The sequence below is a fragment of the Macrosteles quadrilineatus genome, unplaced genomic scaffold, assembly GCF_028750875.1.
Source record: "Macrosteles quadrilineatus isolate MER2022 unplaced genomic scaffold, UCM_ALF_1.0 Scaffold_1__1_contigs__length_201487025, whole genome shotgun sequence".
Classification (NCBI taxonomy): Eukaryota; Metazoa; Arthropoda; class Insecta; order Hemiptera; family Cicadellidae; genus Macrosteles; species Macrosteles quadrilineatus.
In genome coordinates this window covers 3,795,681-3,813,169 of record NW_026542594.1, presented here as the reverse complement: position 1 = coordinate 3,813,169, position 17,489 = coordinate 3,795,681, and the positions used below count along the sequence as shown (strand labels likewise).

The 17,489-nt window shown below is 36.2% G+C and overlaps 1 protein-coding gene across 1 annotated transcript; it reads right to left on the bottom strand.

Annotated features, from left to right (window-relative positions):
• Positions 1-256: 256 nt before the first annotated feature.
• Positions 257-16,507, bottom strand: LOC129005549 (uncharacterized). Its single transcript, XM_054434461.1, has 6 exons — positions 16,042-16,507; positions 12,405-12,913; positions 8,307-8,496; positions 6,580-6,827; positions 3,673-3,760; positions 257-535 (listed from the first exon to the last, which is right to left on the bottom strand). The coding sequence occupies exons 1-6, from the start codon at positions 16,405-16,407 to the stop codon at positions 452-454; spliced, it is 1,485 nt and encodes a 494-aa protein (XP_054290436.1). The 5' UTR covers positions 16,408-16,507; the 3' UTR covers positions 257-451.
• Between the last annotated feature and the right edge of the window lie 982 nt (positions 16,508-17,489).

Genomic DNA, 17,489 nt, shown 5'->3' with positions numbered 1-17,489 from the left:
TAAACATCTATGTACTTGTAATTTATGTTTAAATAAACAACCTGTTTAATACATATTTCCTCTAGACTGTAACTTTAACTCAACGGTAATCACATTCCACACAAAATATTGATTTTAATGATAATAAGAACCATTAAAATAAAAATGGTTCAAAATTGTAAGCCTATCTCTTTTTGAAAATAAATGGTTGGAAGGAATAAACAAAATGTACAAAATACTAATAATTTATTATTAATAAATAAATATTATTCTCCATTATCTTTAGTTTCTAGAAAATACATAAATTCTAAACCTTAATTCACTATATTTACAAAGAAAGAACTATTATATACATTTTTAACTTAGATTAATTTTAAATACTGTTCAATAGAGACAATAAGATAATGGAAAATAATGTAGTATTAAAAATTCAATTTACAGGAGAGTCATGATGGTGGGGTCAGAGGTCAGTTTACAGTTCATTGTGGACATATTGCTCTGTTGTTACTCTTTGGTCTTCTTCATGAAACTGACTGCAGTTAGCTGGATACTTCACCTGCAAACATAGAATGTATTATTTTGTTTGTTTGTTTGTATTTCTCTATGAAGATAGAATTAGAATCTATCTATGTATATAATACGTGAAGCCGTTTTTTGTTAACGCAACTCCTCCCTTATTTGTGGACCAATTTCAACGTTTAAGGTGTCAAAAGATTCGTCTCAATATGAAGTTTTGCAATAAGGTTTTAGAATTTTAAAATTCCTACTCTGAAGGGCGTGAGACCCTCTCAAAGGTCGGGTTTTCCCCATAAGAAATACATAGGAGAAATTTAAAAACCAAAAACAGCTGTTTATAAAAAGAAACTCATTAGCTTTTTGGGAGTAAATATTAATGTTTGAAATATTCAGTAGGTTAAGACAAAGTTAAACCGGTAATCAGTTTTGTATGAAGAACAGAAAATGCCTCAAGTTCAAAGAAGAAATATTGAAAACGTGAGTAGGAGACAATTAATAATAAGATATCTTATGCGTATGAGGAGAGTAGAAATAGAGAGGCCTGGTCTAACAGACACCCATCCAGATACACATTCACTTGGTGATATGTATAATATTTGCCAGTTCTGCTATACATCGATGGTTCTGCTCAGCAACTCACTTTGGAAGTGAAAAAATGTACGAAGCACATAGTGTTGTCACGGTGGTAAAATAAACTTGCCTAATGTCAGATCAAATGAATGCATGCAAGAAATGTTTACTTCTGACAATGACAAAACAAGATATTTCAAAACATTTAGTATTAACTATATTTAATGCCTTGGCTATGATTAGTTCAAGTAGTAAGATTATACCAAATCTTGGCGGACCTTATATTTTTATTGTAAACTTTTGTATTACTCGCTCTACTTCAATTGAGAAAAAACACAAATGGATTGTTTACTTCTAGGTTATGTTTCCAGTTCCTCGGGAAAACTTATACAAGGTCTACTGACTGAATTTACCAACACAATCCAGACATTTCAAGTCAAAAATAAGAAGTTTGCTACAACAACTCATTTGCTATTGAAAGTTTTAGTGGCAATATTAGACCAAACATAAGTGAAGGAATTAGTGTTTATGTATTCAACGATCAAGTTGTTACGGTCAAGTTTATTTTTATGATTTAGGAAAGGCAAATAATATACGCTGTTCAAAAAGAGAATATGAAAATTGCTATCCAAATCGTATAGCTACAAGAGTTATCCAACCTATTTCGACAAATGAATCCATACTTTCAAAACGTTGGGACAGGTATTTAGAGAAACTCCAATGAAAAACGTGAGACTGACAGACAACACGTTGAAATATGTTAACCAACTTTCAATGGTGTTGCTGCTTTAGCTAATTCAAAGCAGATTATGACAGTTAAGTTGACAAAAAATGGACCACATGAAATAGTTGATACCACCTAACTTTTCAGGGTTCTCCACGAAGAAAATTTGTTTGATTAGGGGGATGTCTCAAAGAAATAAAATGACCCAACTTAAATTACTAAACACAGGTTATCAGTAGGCCTAAGGCAACAGTTTTCTTTAATTCTCAATGCTGGAAAAACTTAGTTGCAACATGTTAACTCGAATTGAAGCAGATTGTTTAGCATTCATTAGAAGTTATCAATTAAAACTGAGAGCAGAAATAATGTAGGTGAACCTTGACGACGCAAACAGAGATATTTAAAATTAGTTTCTAACAAGTGTTTAAACAACTCTAAGATGTAGCTACAATTACTCAAATTTAAGCATAAAGTTTTCCTCGGCGTTATGTTTCATACTATGCGGCTCACTGAGCCGCACGGGTTCTCTAGTATACTGTATTGTTGAAAAAACCTGTTATCGCAAAATGACAACATACAGTAAAATGTAGGGTAAAAATACAAAACATTATTATCCACACGGTTTAGAGCTATTGGAAATTTACTGTTCAAACTTTTTTACATCATTATAACCTCAATTTCCAAAATTGGAAATTGAATTTACATTGTTTGATTTCATTTTGCTAACCACAACTCTAGAATACATTTTTTCCATAAACTGAATTCTAAGTAAGATTGTTATTAAATAATGCATCTTCAGGATTACACAATCTGATATGTGTCCAACCACATGCCTGTAGTACTTTAAAAGTTGAATTTGTAATAATAGTTTTGAGTTAGAGTTATCGGTATATGATTTCCTTAAACTTTAATACTCAAAATGAATACTCGTTTTAGAAAACAATGAAAAGCCCAACACATTATAATATAACTGTTTGAATCAATGAAAAATTATACCAACATGTAAACCGTATGAAGTTATAAAAAATGACGGTGAAGATAAACTTTGAATCGGCAAAGCCAGATGTGCTGTGCATATAGGCCTACACAATAAAAAAATCTTTTAGAACTAACCCTTAACTCTTGTATACTACCTAACCTTTCATTATGAGCATTTTTTAAAAACTATGACTGTTTAAGATAGGCTATTTATCTAATATTTGACTGATTTGCAAATAACCTAACTAGTGTCAAAGTAGAAAGTACAGTACGAATTCAAAAATAAAATTGCGCAATCATTGATCTCTACCTATCCATGAAGTGATCATGTGCTTAACTAGGAAGGATTTTGATTACTTATTTTCTATGAATAAGTTACTATCACAAAAGATACCGTACAAAATTAATAATGAGGAGCTATGGAAAGTGTTTATAGTTCTGGAGTGATTGACAAAGAATTTTCATGTCCTACAATTTTTTTTAGAAGAGGCAGGGGATAGAAGAGAATGGGAGGCCAGAATACCAGAATACCAATGTTTCAGTATCCACGGAAATAAGATAAGGTGTTTATATAGTCAATGGTGAAAGTATGCAATGAAGGTGGTATGTAGGTACTGTACTGAAAACCAGTTTGTGAATCGGCCGCCAATCTCACCTCAAGGCTTATCAAATCGTCACAATTGCTGTTTTATTATAACATATTTGGATTTAAAATGCATATCGTATATAAGGGAATCAAGTGACATTTGTTTACCAGATGATTATCCGCATTAAAACTGCTAGAATTTGTTTTTATGCAAGTTTTGAATTATATTCAGTTATAATTGACTACCAGAATCCGAGTCCCTTATGTAGGACGGGCCAACAGTTTGTCTCTTTAAAAAAATAATAAATATGTTACTCACCTGACAATTATGATCCTCAACTGCAGCATTATACAGCTTCCAGAACGGAGTGCCGGTCTGCCCTGACAGGAACCAGGATGCCACCAAACTACGGAATACATTTTAGTTTAATATTACCTACGTAATAAGAATCTCCTAGGTTGTTTCTTGAAATAACACATTTCAATCAAATTTCCTACTTATTGGGATCCCAAATAAAATAAACGTATCAGCAATCTGATACATACTTTCTACCATTAGCTTGTGAACAAGCTTTATCGTAATTGGTGGGGGTAACAATGATATTTGATGGTGAAACTAACAAAAGCTGCAAACAATTTCAAACCACAATAATTTTTACAGCAATGGGGATTGTACACTCTTATTAAGAGTTAAAAGGAGGATAAGTTTTAAACTTGAATCAAAATCGGTCAAGCTTATTTTTAAATCTGATTTTGTTTTTTTCTCATGAGAAAATCACATACATTGCAATACATTTTTAACCCCTAGTTTACAGCGATGAGGTTTCTACCATTTGTTAAGAGTTAAAAGGTCTAAAGAATACTAAATTTCAAACAAAATCGTTCAGACAGCTTTTTAAGGCTGATATTTTTGTAATTTTCATGTATTATTATTGGAAAATCACCATTAAAAATCAAATGTAAAAACGCCTGTAGATATCATGGTGGTCTGTAGCACTTCACACATACACACATACATAACTCAGAAAACTACTCTTTTTAGGTTCAGGGAGATCCAAAATGGATATATTCCACCCAAAACTCACCCTCAAAGATTTTGACAAAAACAAAACAATACTTTCCATAGAGGGAGAGAACTACTGAGAAAGTAGAAATCTGAGCAATGAGCAAGTCCAAAATGTATATTCAATAATATGGAAAGTAGTATAATAACACTTGAAACATATTATATTTACACTTATACTGTTTTAACATGGGAGTAAATGTATAAAAGACAGTAGTGGTGATCGATTTCAATTGGACTAATTATCATCAGGCCCAATAGGCGAATTTAAACCAATAGAACTCTAACTTCTTAGTTCTTTTAACTTTTTTTACCTAATAAAGCAATTTTTTTGTTAACTATTGCCTACGAAACTTATCTCTAAAGAAACAGGTAATTGCCACCATTTGCCTCTAGGCTTACCCGATAAAAACATAATTCAAATTTTACACAGTGGCGGCGATAAGAGCCCACGGACCCCCCCCCCGCAAGTTTGTTCGCCGGGCCCCCCTCTCCTAATAATCTTAAAAACATTATTACATGTATTTCCACCTAAACTTGCACTTAAGCTTGGCACGGCATCTCCCGAGGCACTGAGGCCTCATCATCGTCTTCCATGATCGCGGCAAAATCGTGAATACTTCCCGTAGTCATGGAAGAAACATTATCATAGTCTACCGTGATTGCAACCAAACATATGACATTATCATGTAACAACATCATCGTCTCCCACGTTCACGGCCCAATCCCTAATATCTCCCACGACCCGTGTTGACGGAAAAATAATTTTTTTTGCAATCGCGGCAAAATCATAAATATATCGCTCGCGGAAAAATAAATGTCAATAACGTCTTCCGCAATCCGGCAATGGTGGAAAAATATTGAAATATTGAAATTAATATTTTTCCTGCGGCCACGGAGACATCTTCATCATCACCTGCAGGGAAATTTTCTCTTAGATATCCGCGATCAAGGCATAAGCGTAGGCCTAATCTTGCAATTTCGTGAGAGTGATCCTCGCGGACATAAAGCTTTTACTTTTAATCGGGCATTATTGTATTGAGAACTGAGAAAATCGGCTTGAGCTCGACTTTCTGACTTTGTGATTGATCTCTCAAGCTTGTAGGCCAGTCATTTCTTGGCTTGAATATCAACATTATATAAAAATCAACAGTTTCCAAAGCAACGCGATTTTGAACCGATCTGATTTGGCTCGAGGCCTATAGGTAAGTAACATTTTTTACCTGACTAACCTAATAAACTAATCTAATGTGAGAAGGAAACAAATCTAAAGCGCAGCCTCCTAATAGTGAGGAATAAAATTAAATGATAATCCTTCTTTAGCCTCAATGAAAGAATGGAATTATTTATTAGCTAGTGCCCTAGCCACCTAGATTATTTCGCCGATTTGATCGTAAAAAATATGTTCATTTAGTTGAACCAGCATAGAGAGCCCTCTCTGGTGTGACCCGCCGGGGGCTAGGAGGATTAACATTATTGTTTTATGCTCTTAGGCCAGGGGGTGGGGGCCACATTGGTTCTAAATACGTCCCTATTATATATAGCGCCTTCTCACAGTCCACGAGGACAGTTGATGCAACCTGCATGACTGATGACAATTCTCTTACTTAGTGGTTGCTAGAGAATTTATATCGATCAGCCAAGTAATACAGTAGTGTCAGCCATAGATGTATATAACCAGGTGTCAGTTAAGCTGTTGTAAACTACTTGTCCTAGTGCTTGTACTGGGTTTAAAAAATTTTTGTCATAAGAACATATGGTATTTCTCATATAAATATTGTTTTGATAGGGGGCCTGTGTGGCTGAGCCTGTCACAATATTGCGGGCCCGTGTCCCGGTAAAATTTGCTGAAAAATCCCGGTCAAGTCTCACGGACCCCCCTAGCCCCCCGCACCGTATGTAAACAATGCCACAGAGGCACACACAGGATACTCCCAATAATATACAATGTCTCCCAATGTTGGCTGAAGATGACTCGTCTCCCCTCCACACATAAATATACTTTCTACGCAAAGTTTTTTCCCCTTCACCGTCTAATTTCATATATCCACACATAACTTTTATTCCTACCAATGATATATTTTTCAAAAGTGTGGCGGATCATAATATATTGCAGAGAGGAGATTTATGTGTTGGCAATCTCAGTTTCACTGTATTACCCACCTGGACAGTTTGGTGACTCCGGGTTTGAGTCCAGCTTGTCCCTCTGTGCCGGGAGGGAACCGGTTGAGTTGACACACCAAATACCTGTCACAGCTGGGCACTCGCAGAGTAAAGCGGTACGCTCGCCATACCCTCAGTACTGGCTCCAGCACCTCTCCGTTGAGTGTCTCGGCCAGCTTACCCTCAATGTCCTGCGTACTCAGGTGAGATAGTCCCAAGCCCTTGCTCTGTCCTAGTCTGAACACATCCTGCCAACAAACATTGAACATTGGGATTATGATGGCTTCTACTTGTGGACTACCCAGTCATATAATGATTCAATGTAGATAATCAACAAACGAATAACAATAACCCATACTTTCAAAAACCCTTATATTGGGTCTAGTGGGAATAACTCTGATATTTTATGGGTAAAATCACATAAATTGCAATAATTTTTTAACCATAATTTTTACAGCATAGGGGGATTGTACCGTACCACCTTTAGAGTTTTAAGGCTATAACGTTACTAAATTTGAATCAAAATAGTTTTTCATCAGATTTTACCGTTATTTTATGGGAAAATTACCATTAAAAATAAAAATCTCTGAAAATGCCTGAAGATACCATTGATTAGCACCCTCCTACCAAAATCGGACCACATGTGTAGTCTGTTGCTCTGCACACATCCACACACACGCAAAGCCATCACCTCAAAAACCACTTATATATATTCAGTGGGACCCAAAAGGGATATTTCCACCCAAAACTCAAACTCTAAAATGTTGACAAAAACAACACTTCTCCATATGTATGAGTGAGAAAGTAAATACAAGTTATCAGCAATCTGACCTGACATATACTTTCCCCATAAGTATTAACAACCCTTTTGGGTAAGTGGTGGGAGTAATTACAAATCATGCTTTGAGCCGTAATTTTACAGCAATGGTTTTGTTGAATTTAAAGTGCTACCGTATAACATACCAGATTTTACCATTATTTTATGAAAAAATTGCCAAGAAAAATCTAAATTAATTTAAAAAGGAATAAATGCGTAGCAATTCCATGGATTAGACGTATACCAAAAGTCCGAACCGAAAAACCGAACCACAGACAGTTAACAGCTCTATATACACTCTATTTTAAAATACTATTAAAAATACTTCATTCCTAATTATTTCTATGCTGATGATAGTTTAAAATGTCGCTGGATGGTAGCTGCTATACTCTCTTTTAATTGTAAATTTCCCATGTAACTTGTAGAGCTTATTCAAAATTAAACCCTCTGTGGAATCGTGTTTGTTTAGTAACCTTTTCCTCTAGAATTGTTTAAACTATATTATTATTATTTTTTATATAATTTTTGAGGAAAACTTACAAACAAAAAATATGTTGGGTAAGTTCCTTTTTTATTTGTTTTTCTAGTGCTGGGAGTAAACCATAGGAATTATGGAGAGTTTAGGGAAATCATAACTTCCGGTAGATATGCAAAGGCTATAGTACTGTGGATTTTTTATTAACCCCAGCATCAGAGTTCATGTCAACAAATATCATCCATCATTTACCATATTCATTGACACAGTTCTATTACAATCTATTTGAAAATAATTTGCTCATAATACTCGCCCAATTACATTACTTTACCCTAAAATTTCACCGTAAAAGGCATTTTACCCTCGGAGGAGACCGTATTTAGTTTTCCAAAATAGTTAAAGTGCAACTGTGAAAATCTAAACATATGTATGTACCTGAATGTAGGCTACTGCTGGCTTGATGTATACTGCAGAGTTAACTTTGAGCCCAAACTGTCTCTTGAACACAGCATTGGCCAGGAGACTGAGACTCTCTGTGGGCCTGGCAGGGTCAAACAGCACTGCCTTGGAGTAGCCTTGCGCCTTGAGGAACCCATTACCCATGAACTGGATGGTGGCCAAGTACCTGTCAAACAAAGCAATTTGTGTTTCAAAACTGTACACCTCCAAAAGAAAACAAACACAAATTAGGATCTGAATTATTTTAAATACGTTTAAGTTTAAACTAAACTTTGCGAGAATCGTTAGAAAACATATTCATCCGAGAAATAAGAGGTGGGTCGTAGCTCAAAGGGCTGTGAATGCAAGTGATGACAAGGGTTTTGTGTCCTGGACTGGCTGGACTCCTGGTGCCACAAAGCCACAGCCACAGCCTTCACTAACAATATTTATCTGTACTTGTCTTGTAATGCATCAGTCAACTGTACTGTGGGCATTGTTTATGCTGTCCACCCCACCATTGACTATATAAAGTAAATTATTCCACTCATAGAGTCCTAGGGTAAATTCACTATAGGTTAAGCAGATAGAAATATTTGAAAATCGCAAAAGTTTGATGGTTGATCGATTTGCATAAAAGTTAGGAAGATCCCGTGTATATAAAGAGGATTTTACTACGTCAGCAAATCAATTCAATTTGCTTGTAGGTAGTAATCAAAAGATAACTAATGGACAAGTAGTATAACTTGTTTAAAGTAATGCTACTTTAAAACCTCCAAGCATGTTATGTAACACCTCCGATTCCGATTTTACCATTAAATCAACCATTAAGTACCCATCTATAATTTCGCTATTGATCATTGAGTGAGTTGTGCAATTAGTTGTAATGGATGGTGAATAGCGGATATATTTATATCGCATATTAGACGTGTGTTAACGATAACGGTAGCTTAAGGTCTAGTCGGGTCAGTGGCCTTGCCGCTTGCCGCCGCGTGCTTGAGCCGTTATTATTTGGACAGTCACCAAACTGAGACGCAAACAAGAAGCTGAAGACTAGAGGCGACGTGTGAAGTTAAGTTACATAGTGATCTTCTAATTGAAATCAGCTTACTAGTAAACTGGGATCAGGATCATTATATCAAGCGTGTGCCTCCGTAATTTTAAGTGAAAACTGAACGATTAATCGATCATTAACAACCTTGTTCCTCGTAAAGTATAAGCAAACCACAGAGCACAGAATAGAATTATTTATGGTGCAAACACAATATTTTTAATTCAGCCTACTGCAGTCTACATAGGCTAAATGACATTGTATTCAATTAGTTGTACATTGCATGCACATGCAACTAAATTTAAAATGCTATTAAATATCTTTATCATTTTACACATTAACATATTTAGGTACATTTAAATTTGTTGTGAAAATGCATACGTGATTTCCTTGTTAATACGACAATATTTCCAAAAAGATAAGAACGGTAAATAAGTTAAGTTAAAACCGATTGTATCATAACCATTCTGGTTATTAGTTTTAAGATTTTTTTAAATTTTACGTTTCGTTTTTACAGCATGATTATGCATCTTTTAGTACGGAATAAAGAGTAGAATAGTGTAGGCCTATACTCATATTCTATTACTATGCTTTTAATCAGAAAAAATCCGTATCATTGGGCATAATTAAGCTTTTAGCAAACCTCAAGATAAATGTAAGTTATAATACAGATGTTTAGATAGAGTCGTTTTTTTTTACATCCGCCCACATTCTTAAGATCGTCTTATCCAGTTTCACAAAAAATACAGAAATGTGACACACCTTGTAGGCCCTCCCCGCCCTAGATGACGCCACCCGGACATCCGAATACCCGGTACACCTCAGTGTGATTAAACCTCCAGCTAAGCTACTCGTATACCTTAGAAGTAATATTTACGTCACAATAATAATAATAGCCTACAGCATTTACTATGTTCAGAAGCCTAATGCTCCCAAAATAAATCCGTGAAATGTTTAAGTAATCATAAATAAAGTAAAAACAGTCCTATAAGGTGATACATTAGAAGAAAAGGTTAAAATAACTTTAACAGGAACCCTCGATGTATACTATGCATTTGTCCAATCAATACTTCAATATGGAATTATAGTATGGAGAGGATCTAGTAGTAATATTTTAAAGCCATTGTTTGTCATACTACTGAGGTAAAATTATAATGTGTAATGGTTTAATAAGTCCATATTTAGAGTACAGCCTTAGAAAATACTCTAAGTTTATAGTAGGCCTACTTAAGTGCGATATCGTATAATGAGTGTGTGAATGAGTACTACGACAACAGAGACGGTTAGTTCACAATCAAGTGTATTCAATAAGAAAGCATCAGCGAGACGTAACTCTGACCCATTCAACTCTGCATGTTAGATGACTCAAACAACTTATAAGATAGAGCAGGAATTACAAAGCCGCATTGAAGTACATTGAGTACATTTGCCGACAAAAAGCGCAAACGAGATTTACCCGTGGGCCCCTCTGGGCTAGATGCGCAAACGAGAAAACCTTTCTACCTGACAGCTGGGGCTGGTGCGCATAAGAGATCCGCCTCAATTACTTCGGACTCGATCTTGGTATTTATGGTTTCGGTTCATTTGGATTACCCTGCACATACATTAGTTGCAGTCAAATCTGCAGATTTTAGATCACGAATAGAATTATCGAGTCCTGAATCTCGAACTCAAATGCATCATTTAGTACAACATAATTATCTAAGTAATGTAATGTTTTTTACTGTTAGCTAAGAATTATGCCTACAGCAAACGTAGTGCTCATCTCCCGCAATTGCGAATTCTTGACTTGATTCGACAAAGTGAAATGCCCCCATCGCAGAAAAAACTATAGAAAGAGTGACGTTCATTTTCCTGATTGGATTTTGACTAAAATATTTACTATACATTTATATACATATTTGAACGAATAGTGTTTTTGGCCTCTGCGGACATCAATTGAAAAGTAAATAGGGCTCGGGCTGACGTCTACCGTGTCACTAATTTCCAATAGGGGAATTCGCTGGACAAACTGTGATCAGAGGCGATTTAATCAGTAATTTAAACTTAACTTCATCTCTGTGCTTCTATTACGGACGATCGGCTATGGACATACCGCGTGTAGATGCGGGACTATAACGAAGCGTCTGCACCTATTCCTCTAGTTTTACACTGATTAGTCTGAAAACCTATCACCACAATTTTTAAATATGGTGCATTTGAAAACAATCAAATATACTAGAGTATACTATACTAATAAAATACTAACATTTTTAACTTTTTTACTGCACCTTAAAACGATTACATTATTTCTTCCATTCTTCAACATAACTATGTGTTAACCCCCCCCCCCCTCACCCCTGTATATGGTCCAGGCTACGCCATTGATGATTACCTAATTAATGAATTGAAAACAATTCGTTGCTAATATAATTGTTTGGTATTGGAGCATGAAACGACTCAGTTTCCCTTCATTGTGCCAGTTCCACTACTTGACTCCGTTGTAAAGCAAACAAGGTGATTCTGGGTCACTCTTTTTACTTATTGTCAATGTCACGTCACGGGATCTAATGGTTCATCACTAGCAATTCTAAGGTTATTGGAGATCTATTTAGTTTCTTGTGGTGGCAATACATGCCAAACAAACGGTGATTCAACATAAGAACGACCTTCCAGAACATAATTCTTCTTGCAAGAATTAATTTTAATTCGGCTTAGCCATTACCGACGGGCTATTTTATCTGTCAAATATCTTAATATTATGTACTAACCGTTAAATAATCTTGGCAGTTGATGCTAATTATACGTTTAAAGGAGATTGCAAGGCGTTTACTCAGAGACAGGCTGCTTTAAAGTGCAGTAGGAACTACCCTACAGCCTGCATCGCAAAACGTGTAATCTCAAAAGCTATGTTATTTGCAAGTTGCAAGAATCGGTTTCTTATATCATATCTATCAATAAGTCTAGCGCCACGTCATTCGACTCATTCAATGTACCAAAGTACCACCACCACCACCACCACAACCACGACCACCACTGAGACTGAAAGACTGAACTGAACTAACCTGGACTGAGTCGCTGGGTCCGCCACGTGTTTCACCCATTCCGCCACAAAGCTGGTCAGACTGCGGATCCACCGCCGTCGAAAGCTGTGGTTCTCCATAGACTCGAAGATGCGGTCCATCTGGAAGTGGCCATCAGTGTCCGTGAACAGCTTGAAGATGGCCTCGAGGCCACTGTTGGTCCACAGGGTCCTGCCCAGCTCGGACTCCTTGAAGTGGTCCCAGTAGATCATGGCTGTGTTGAGGAAGGGAGGTAACAGGGAGGTGGCCTTCTCGTGTCTGCGGTGCTCCTCGACATCCTCAGTCTCGTCGTCGTGGTGCGCGTGTCCCGTCTGCAGCAGAGCTGGTAGCAGGTTCATCAACCCCTCCAGGGGACTTCCCTGACTCCCGCCTCCGCCCTGGGACATGAAGCTCGCCGCGATGTCCATCATCGACTCCCAGTTCACCTCCGGACTCGCCGCCGGGGCCGCAGGTTTTCCGTCATCACCTCTCTTCCTTCCGCTCGACCGCACCTAGTTACAAAACCAATCTTTGTTTTCAAAGGGTTTGTGGTAACGTGTTTTCCTACTTAGTAAACTACAGTACCAGTACATAAAAACAAGGTCCAAACATTACCAACTCAACTCGTTAAGTACTCAGTGATTGATATTGACGCTTCCAAACCTAAACCTATTCACTGTCTTCCAAGTTTCACAATTTTCTCACCCAAAGGAGAGGAAAACACATGTACACAATCTTGTAAGTTTCAATTAGTTAAAGCGCTAAAGGTCGGCAAACCGGCGACAAGCACTTTTGAGTTTCAAAGTATTTATATTCCTTCCCTAGTAACAAGGTTTATAATAAACCCTTGGCGTATGTGCACATTCGACGTACCTGTCGAGAGGGAGGGATTGGTCAACGCGGTCATTAAACTATCTGTTGTCTATGGATAGAGAAAGTTGCCACCTTAACCCTTGACCCCGGAGTCGTACCTAGACTGAACACTGACGTACACAAAGAGGAAGTTACCTTGTCTCTGTCTCAACCTTAACTTGTGTCACCACAAAAACATCGCATTGAATACAATAGTATCTCCGCTCTCGCAACGGCCTCATTAAGTAGGTATCTGAATCACCATTAATTTAGTGATGATAAATAATAAAACTTGTTAATGAATAATTTTATATATGTATGTCCATTGATTAATCTTTTATATTTCTTCTGTATAATTTATTTGTGAAGTTTAATTATCACATACTAGCAACAGTGCCCGTTGTTGTTAAATACAACGGTCTCTAGTAAAATAATGGTTATGAAATCCATACACCACATAACTCACTAATATTAATGGTACAGATTAAGCACATAACATAATAAGAACAACACACTTAACATAAGGAACACACTTTAAACACAAATGCAAATTGTTAACAACAACATTCAATAAAAAAAAAATCAATTAGATAACAATATAACAATAAGCTAACACACGTTAACAAGATTTTTTTTCACTTCAATTAAAGATGTATTCCAACAGTTCTAATTACATTACCCTATATTTTTTTTGTAAACACCTTAGTGAAATACCAGCTTTCATTTGAGCTATTGATTATTAAGATTGGACTACCTAAAGCACACTGCTGAATCACGAATCAACAATAATTACAATCGTTTTAGTACTTTTCTGCAATCAATGATACGTAACTCTATTTTTATTTAAGTTATTTTATATGTCTTGGTCTTAATACTTCAAATGCTTTCACTTGAGATATTGATGCATTAAGCACCAGCAATACCAGCATGTTAAAGATGATTTATTTTTGGGTCATAATTAGGTTAAATATGTGTATCTAAATAAATGAAAATACCTAAACAATCCTAAGTGTAGGCCTACACTTTTACGGCATTGATTTTACTGTTCTTAGAAAGGAGTTTCTGAAGCTTATTTATCACCTGATAAAAGTTGTTTCATGTTAAAGTTATCTTGCGATAGAGTATCTGTTGTAAAATCGCTGTAACATGAAACGTTACTGCAGTAAAAGTAACATAAATTTGATCATTTCTCTTTGTCGCACCTTGAATTTAAAATAAATCACCTTAGTCTATAATCCAGTGACAGGCAGTAGTACACACAAGGTCAAAACTACTTTTGTCTGTTGACAAAAATACCAAATCATTTCCATTTTTGTTAAGTCTTTGAAGCTCAAAAGATGTAAAATTAAGCGTAAAATAAGTTAAAACTATAATATTATAACTTGCTTAATTTTTACTACCTGAAGCTCTGATTTCAACATCTCATGATGTAGATTGTTATGTTTATATTTACGAATTATAATAGCTCTCAAGTTGTTTAACAACAGAAAAAGATGTGAGAGAGTACAATAAAAGCTATAAATATGAGTATATTATTTTTTAATTATTTTTAATCAAGGAATATATATACATATTTCAGAGTTTGGCTAATTTTAAACGCGTTGATGTTGATATTTATATGAGCAATTAATTGATTAATTATTGATTTAATATTATGTCCCTTAGTATGGTTTCCGTTTCCCTTAGTTCCATCCGTATGTTCAAGTCGAAAAGTAGATACTGTACAGTAAATTGAAAAACTTAAACATTTGAAAAACGATAAATTGAACTATAAGTACTGTATTTTTTTGTAGTAGGACCTATTTGATCATCCAGGTGGCAATAAAATATTTGATGTTTAAAAAACTCATTAAACAAAGTATCAAATTCTATTTACAAAACGCATTTACGATCTCGTGGGTTGTCTTGTGACGTTTAGCGTTGAATATATAACCTACCCTATTCTGGCGACACTCATCCTACACTCATCTCCATTCATACTTGGCTTAAAATACCTACTTTGTATGGTCGCCATTTCATCGAAAAGTAAAAAAAAATATTCAAACGCGTTTGACTAGGTCACAATAACTGGTACAACAAAACAGCAATGGATGCGAGGGTCTAGGTCACGGACACATGGCGTGCGTGTGTTTGTGTGTATTGAGGGGGGGGGTTATAGCATATACCCATACAGTTATGTATAGAAAGACATCTATTTTATATAATTGATATCATAAAATTCAAAAAAATAAAAGATAAATCAATCAGTAGTTATAGGTAATGAATTGAATTGTAAGCAGTAAGTTGCAGAGAGTTTTAGTCGAGCAAATAAATGTATATTCAGTCGTTTGAACAGCATTTTCGGATATGAGTTTGAACGCAAGTTTAGTTTTACATTTATTTTTTGCATTTTTACAGGAACCTTTTTTTTAATGTCAAGCTATGCAAAAAACGAGTAGACGTGTATCGTTGAAAATTGATGATTAGTCTTGTCGAGGTACATGCAAAGTATGTCCTCGATTGATTGGTCCGGAATGTTATTGGGTTGAAAGCTTAATGAGTTTTTCACTTTGATCGAATGTTCATGTGTGGAATGTTGTACCAAGTTGGTTATATGAATCCCTTTTGTGTTTCAAAGTTTGGAACATTATAGTTAAGTATTTTTATTTCCCTCTATAGTTAAGTATCTTATCACCTCTCCCACTTTTTGGACGGTTGTAATAGCTATGACGGTTGTAAAGCACCAGTAGAATACACCGCAGCGCAGACGTGAGCTTGCATAGCTAAAGCTAAGACATGAACCACTAACCTCATTGTTGTTGTGGTCGACGTTGCTGTTCTCCTCTGTCTGCGTCTGCGCCATGTTCGAGAACATCTCCACCATCTGTCCCAGCAGCTGGGGGTTGCTGCCTTGGGCTGTGGTGAGGATGTTGCCGAGGCCGCTGAGGAGGTCGCCTCCTAGTTGTTTGCCTCCTTCACTCTGCAGCAGAGACTGTACCACCGTCCCCAGCCCTGCAGCTGCAGCACCTCCTTCGCCTCCGTGGTCTTTGGTGTAGTCCTGCAGCAGACTCTTGGCTGCCTCCACGAAGGGGTTTGTTTCTTCCTCCTCGTTCTGTCTCGTGAATGACGAGATGATGAGCACGCAGAAGAGCGCCTTGTAGTCGATGATCGCCATGCTCTGACCGCCACCGCCGCCGTCTGCCTAGTGCCTAGTGCCTACTGACTGAGACTGCAGGCTTGCTGCTCCCCGGCTCCGGCAGTAACGGGACTGTAGGTGACGTGTCGGGTCAACGCTCGCCGACTCGCCCCTGCTAGCCTACTTCTGGGGTGTGGTGCAAAAACTCCAGAATGGGCAAACACCTATTGTGGCCCATTCAGTTTTATGTTTATTCCGTTATTTTTTTTAGTAGTAAACAACACATTTTTGTTTTATTGCGGTAGTTTTTAACTGAGTACACTATTATATTTTGTTTATATTTTCGTTTACAGTTTTGCTATTCGCCAACAACATACTTGAATAGATTTTAGTGTTTCTATTCATCAAAATGAATAGTACATACGTAACTTAGGTTTACTTGTATAAATAAGTGTTTTTTCGTGTTAGTTATATAAATTTATTACTTGAAAAGTTAATTAAAAAAAAAAAAACATCTATATCATGTCCTGTGATACTGTTCCGTAAATTGAAAATGAGAACTTATGATTGGCTAATGAGAAGTATCTTGACTATACAGTATTATATAAGTCCGTCCGCTGTTCTATTCTCGTTTGATGGTGGGACCTGGGACCATGTCATGTCATAAGTGCAATGAAATGTCCATGGTAATGAAAGTTGACTCAAGGAATTTTTACGTTGAGGGTTTAAATTTATACCTTTATAACTCACAACCTTGGGGCAATTGAAACCAAAAAATTATTGCCAAGCTATGTTGACCTTTGTGTCAGGCAACAAACGTCGAGTTCGCTCTCGATAAAAGTACACCTATAAATCTAAGCAACCATAATTACAATCTCCAACACAATTGTAGCTCCCCTTGACAATCTGTACGAGCCTATAATCACATATGTAAAACTATAAACGAAGGAATATAATTTCATAAGACTCAATTATGTTAGAAAATGTTGGAAGTACACATTGTTATTGCAACTTATAATGTTCGACATGTTAATATACCATACGTATGATACTATCATAGACAAAAAGAATTAAATACTATTCAACTACGAAAAGATACATATGCACAATGCATTGAGACA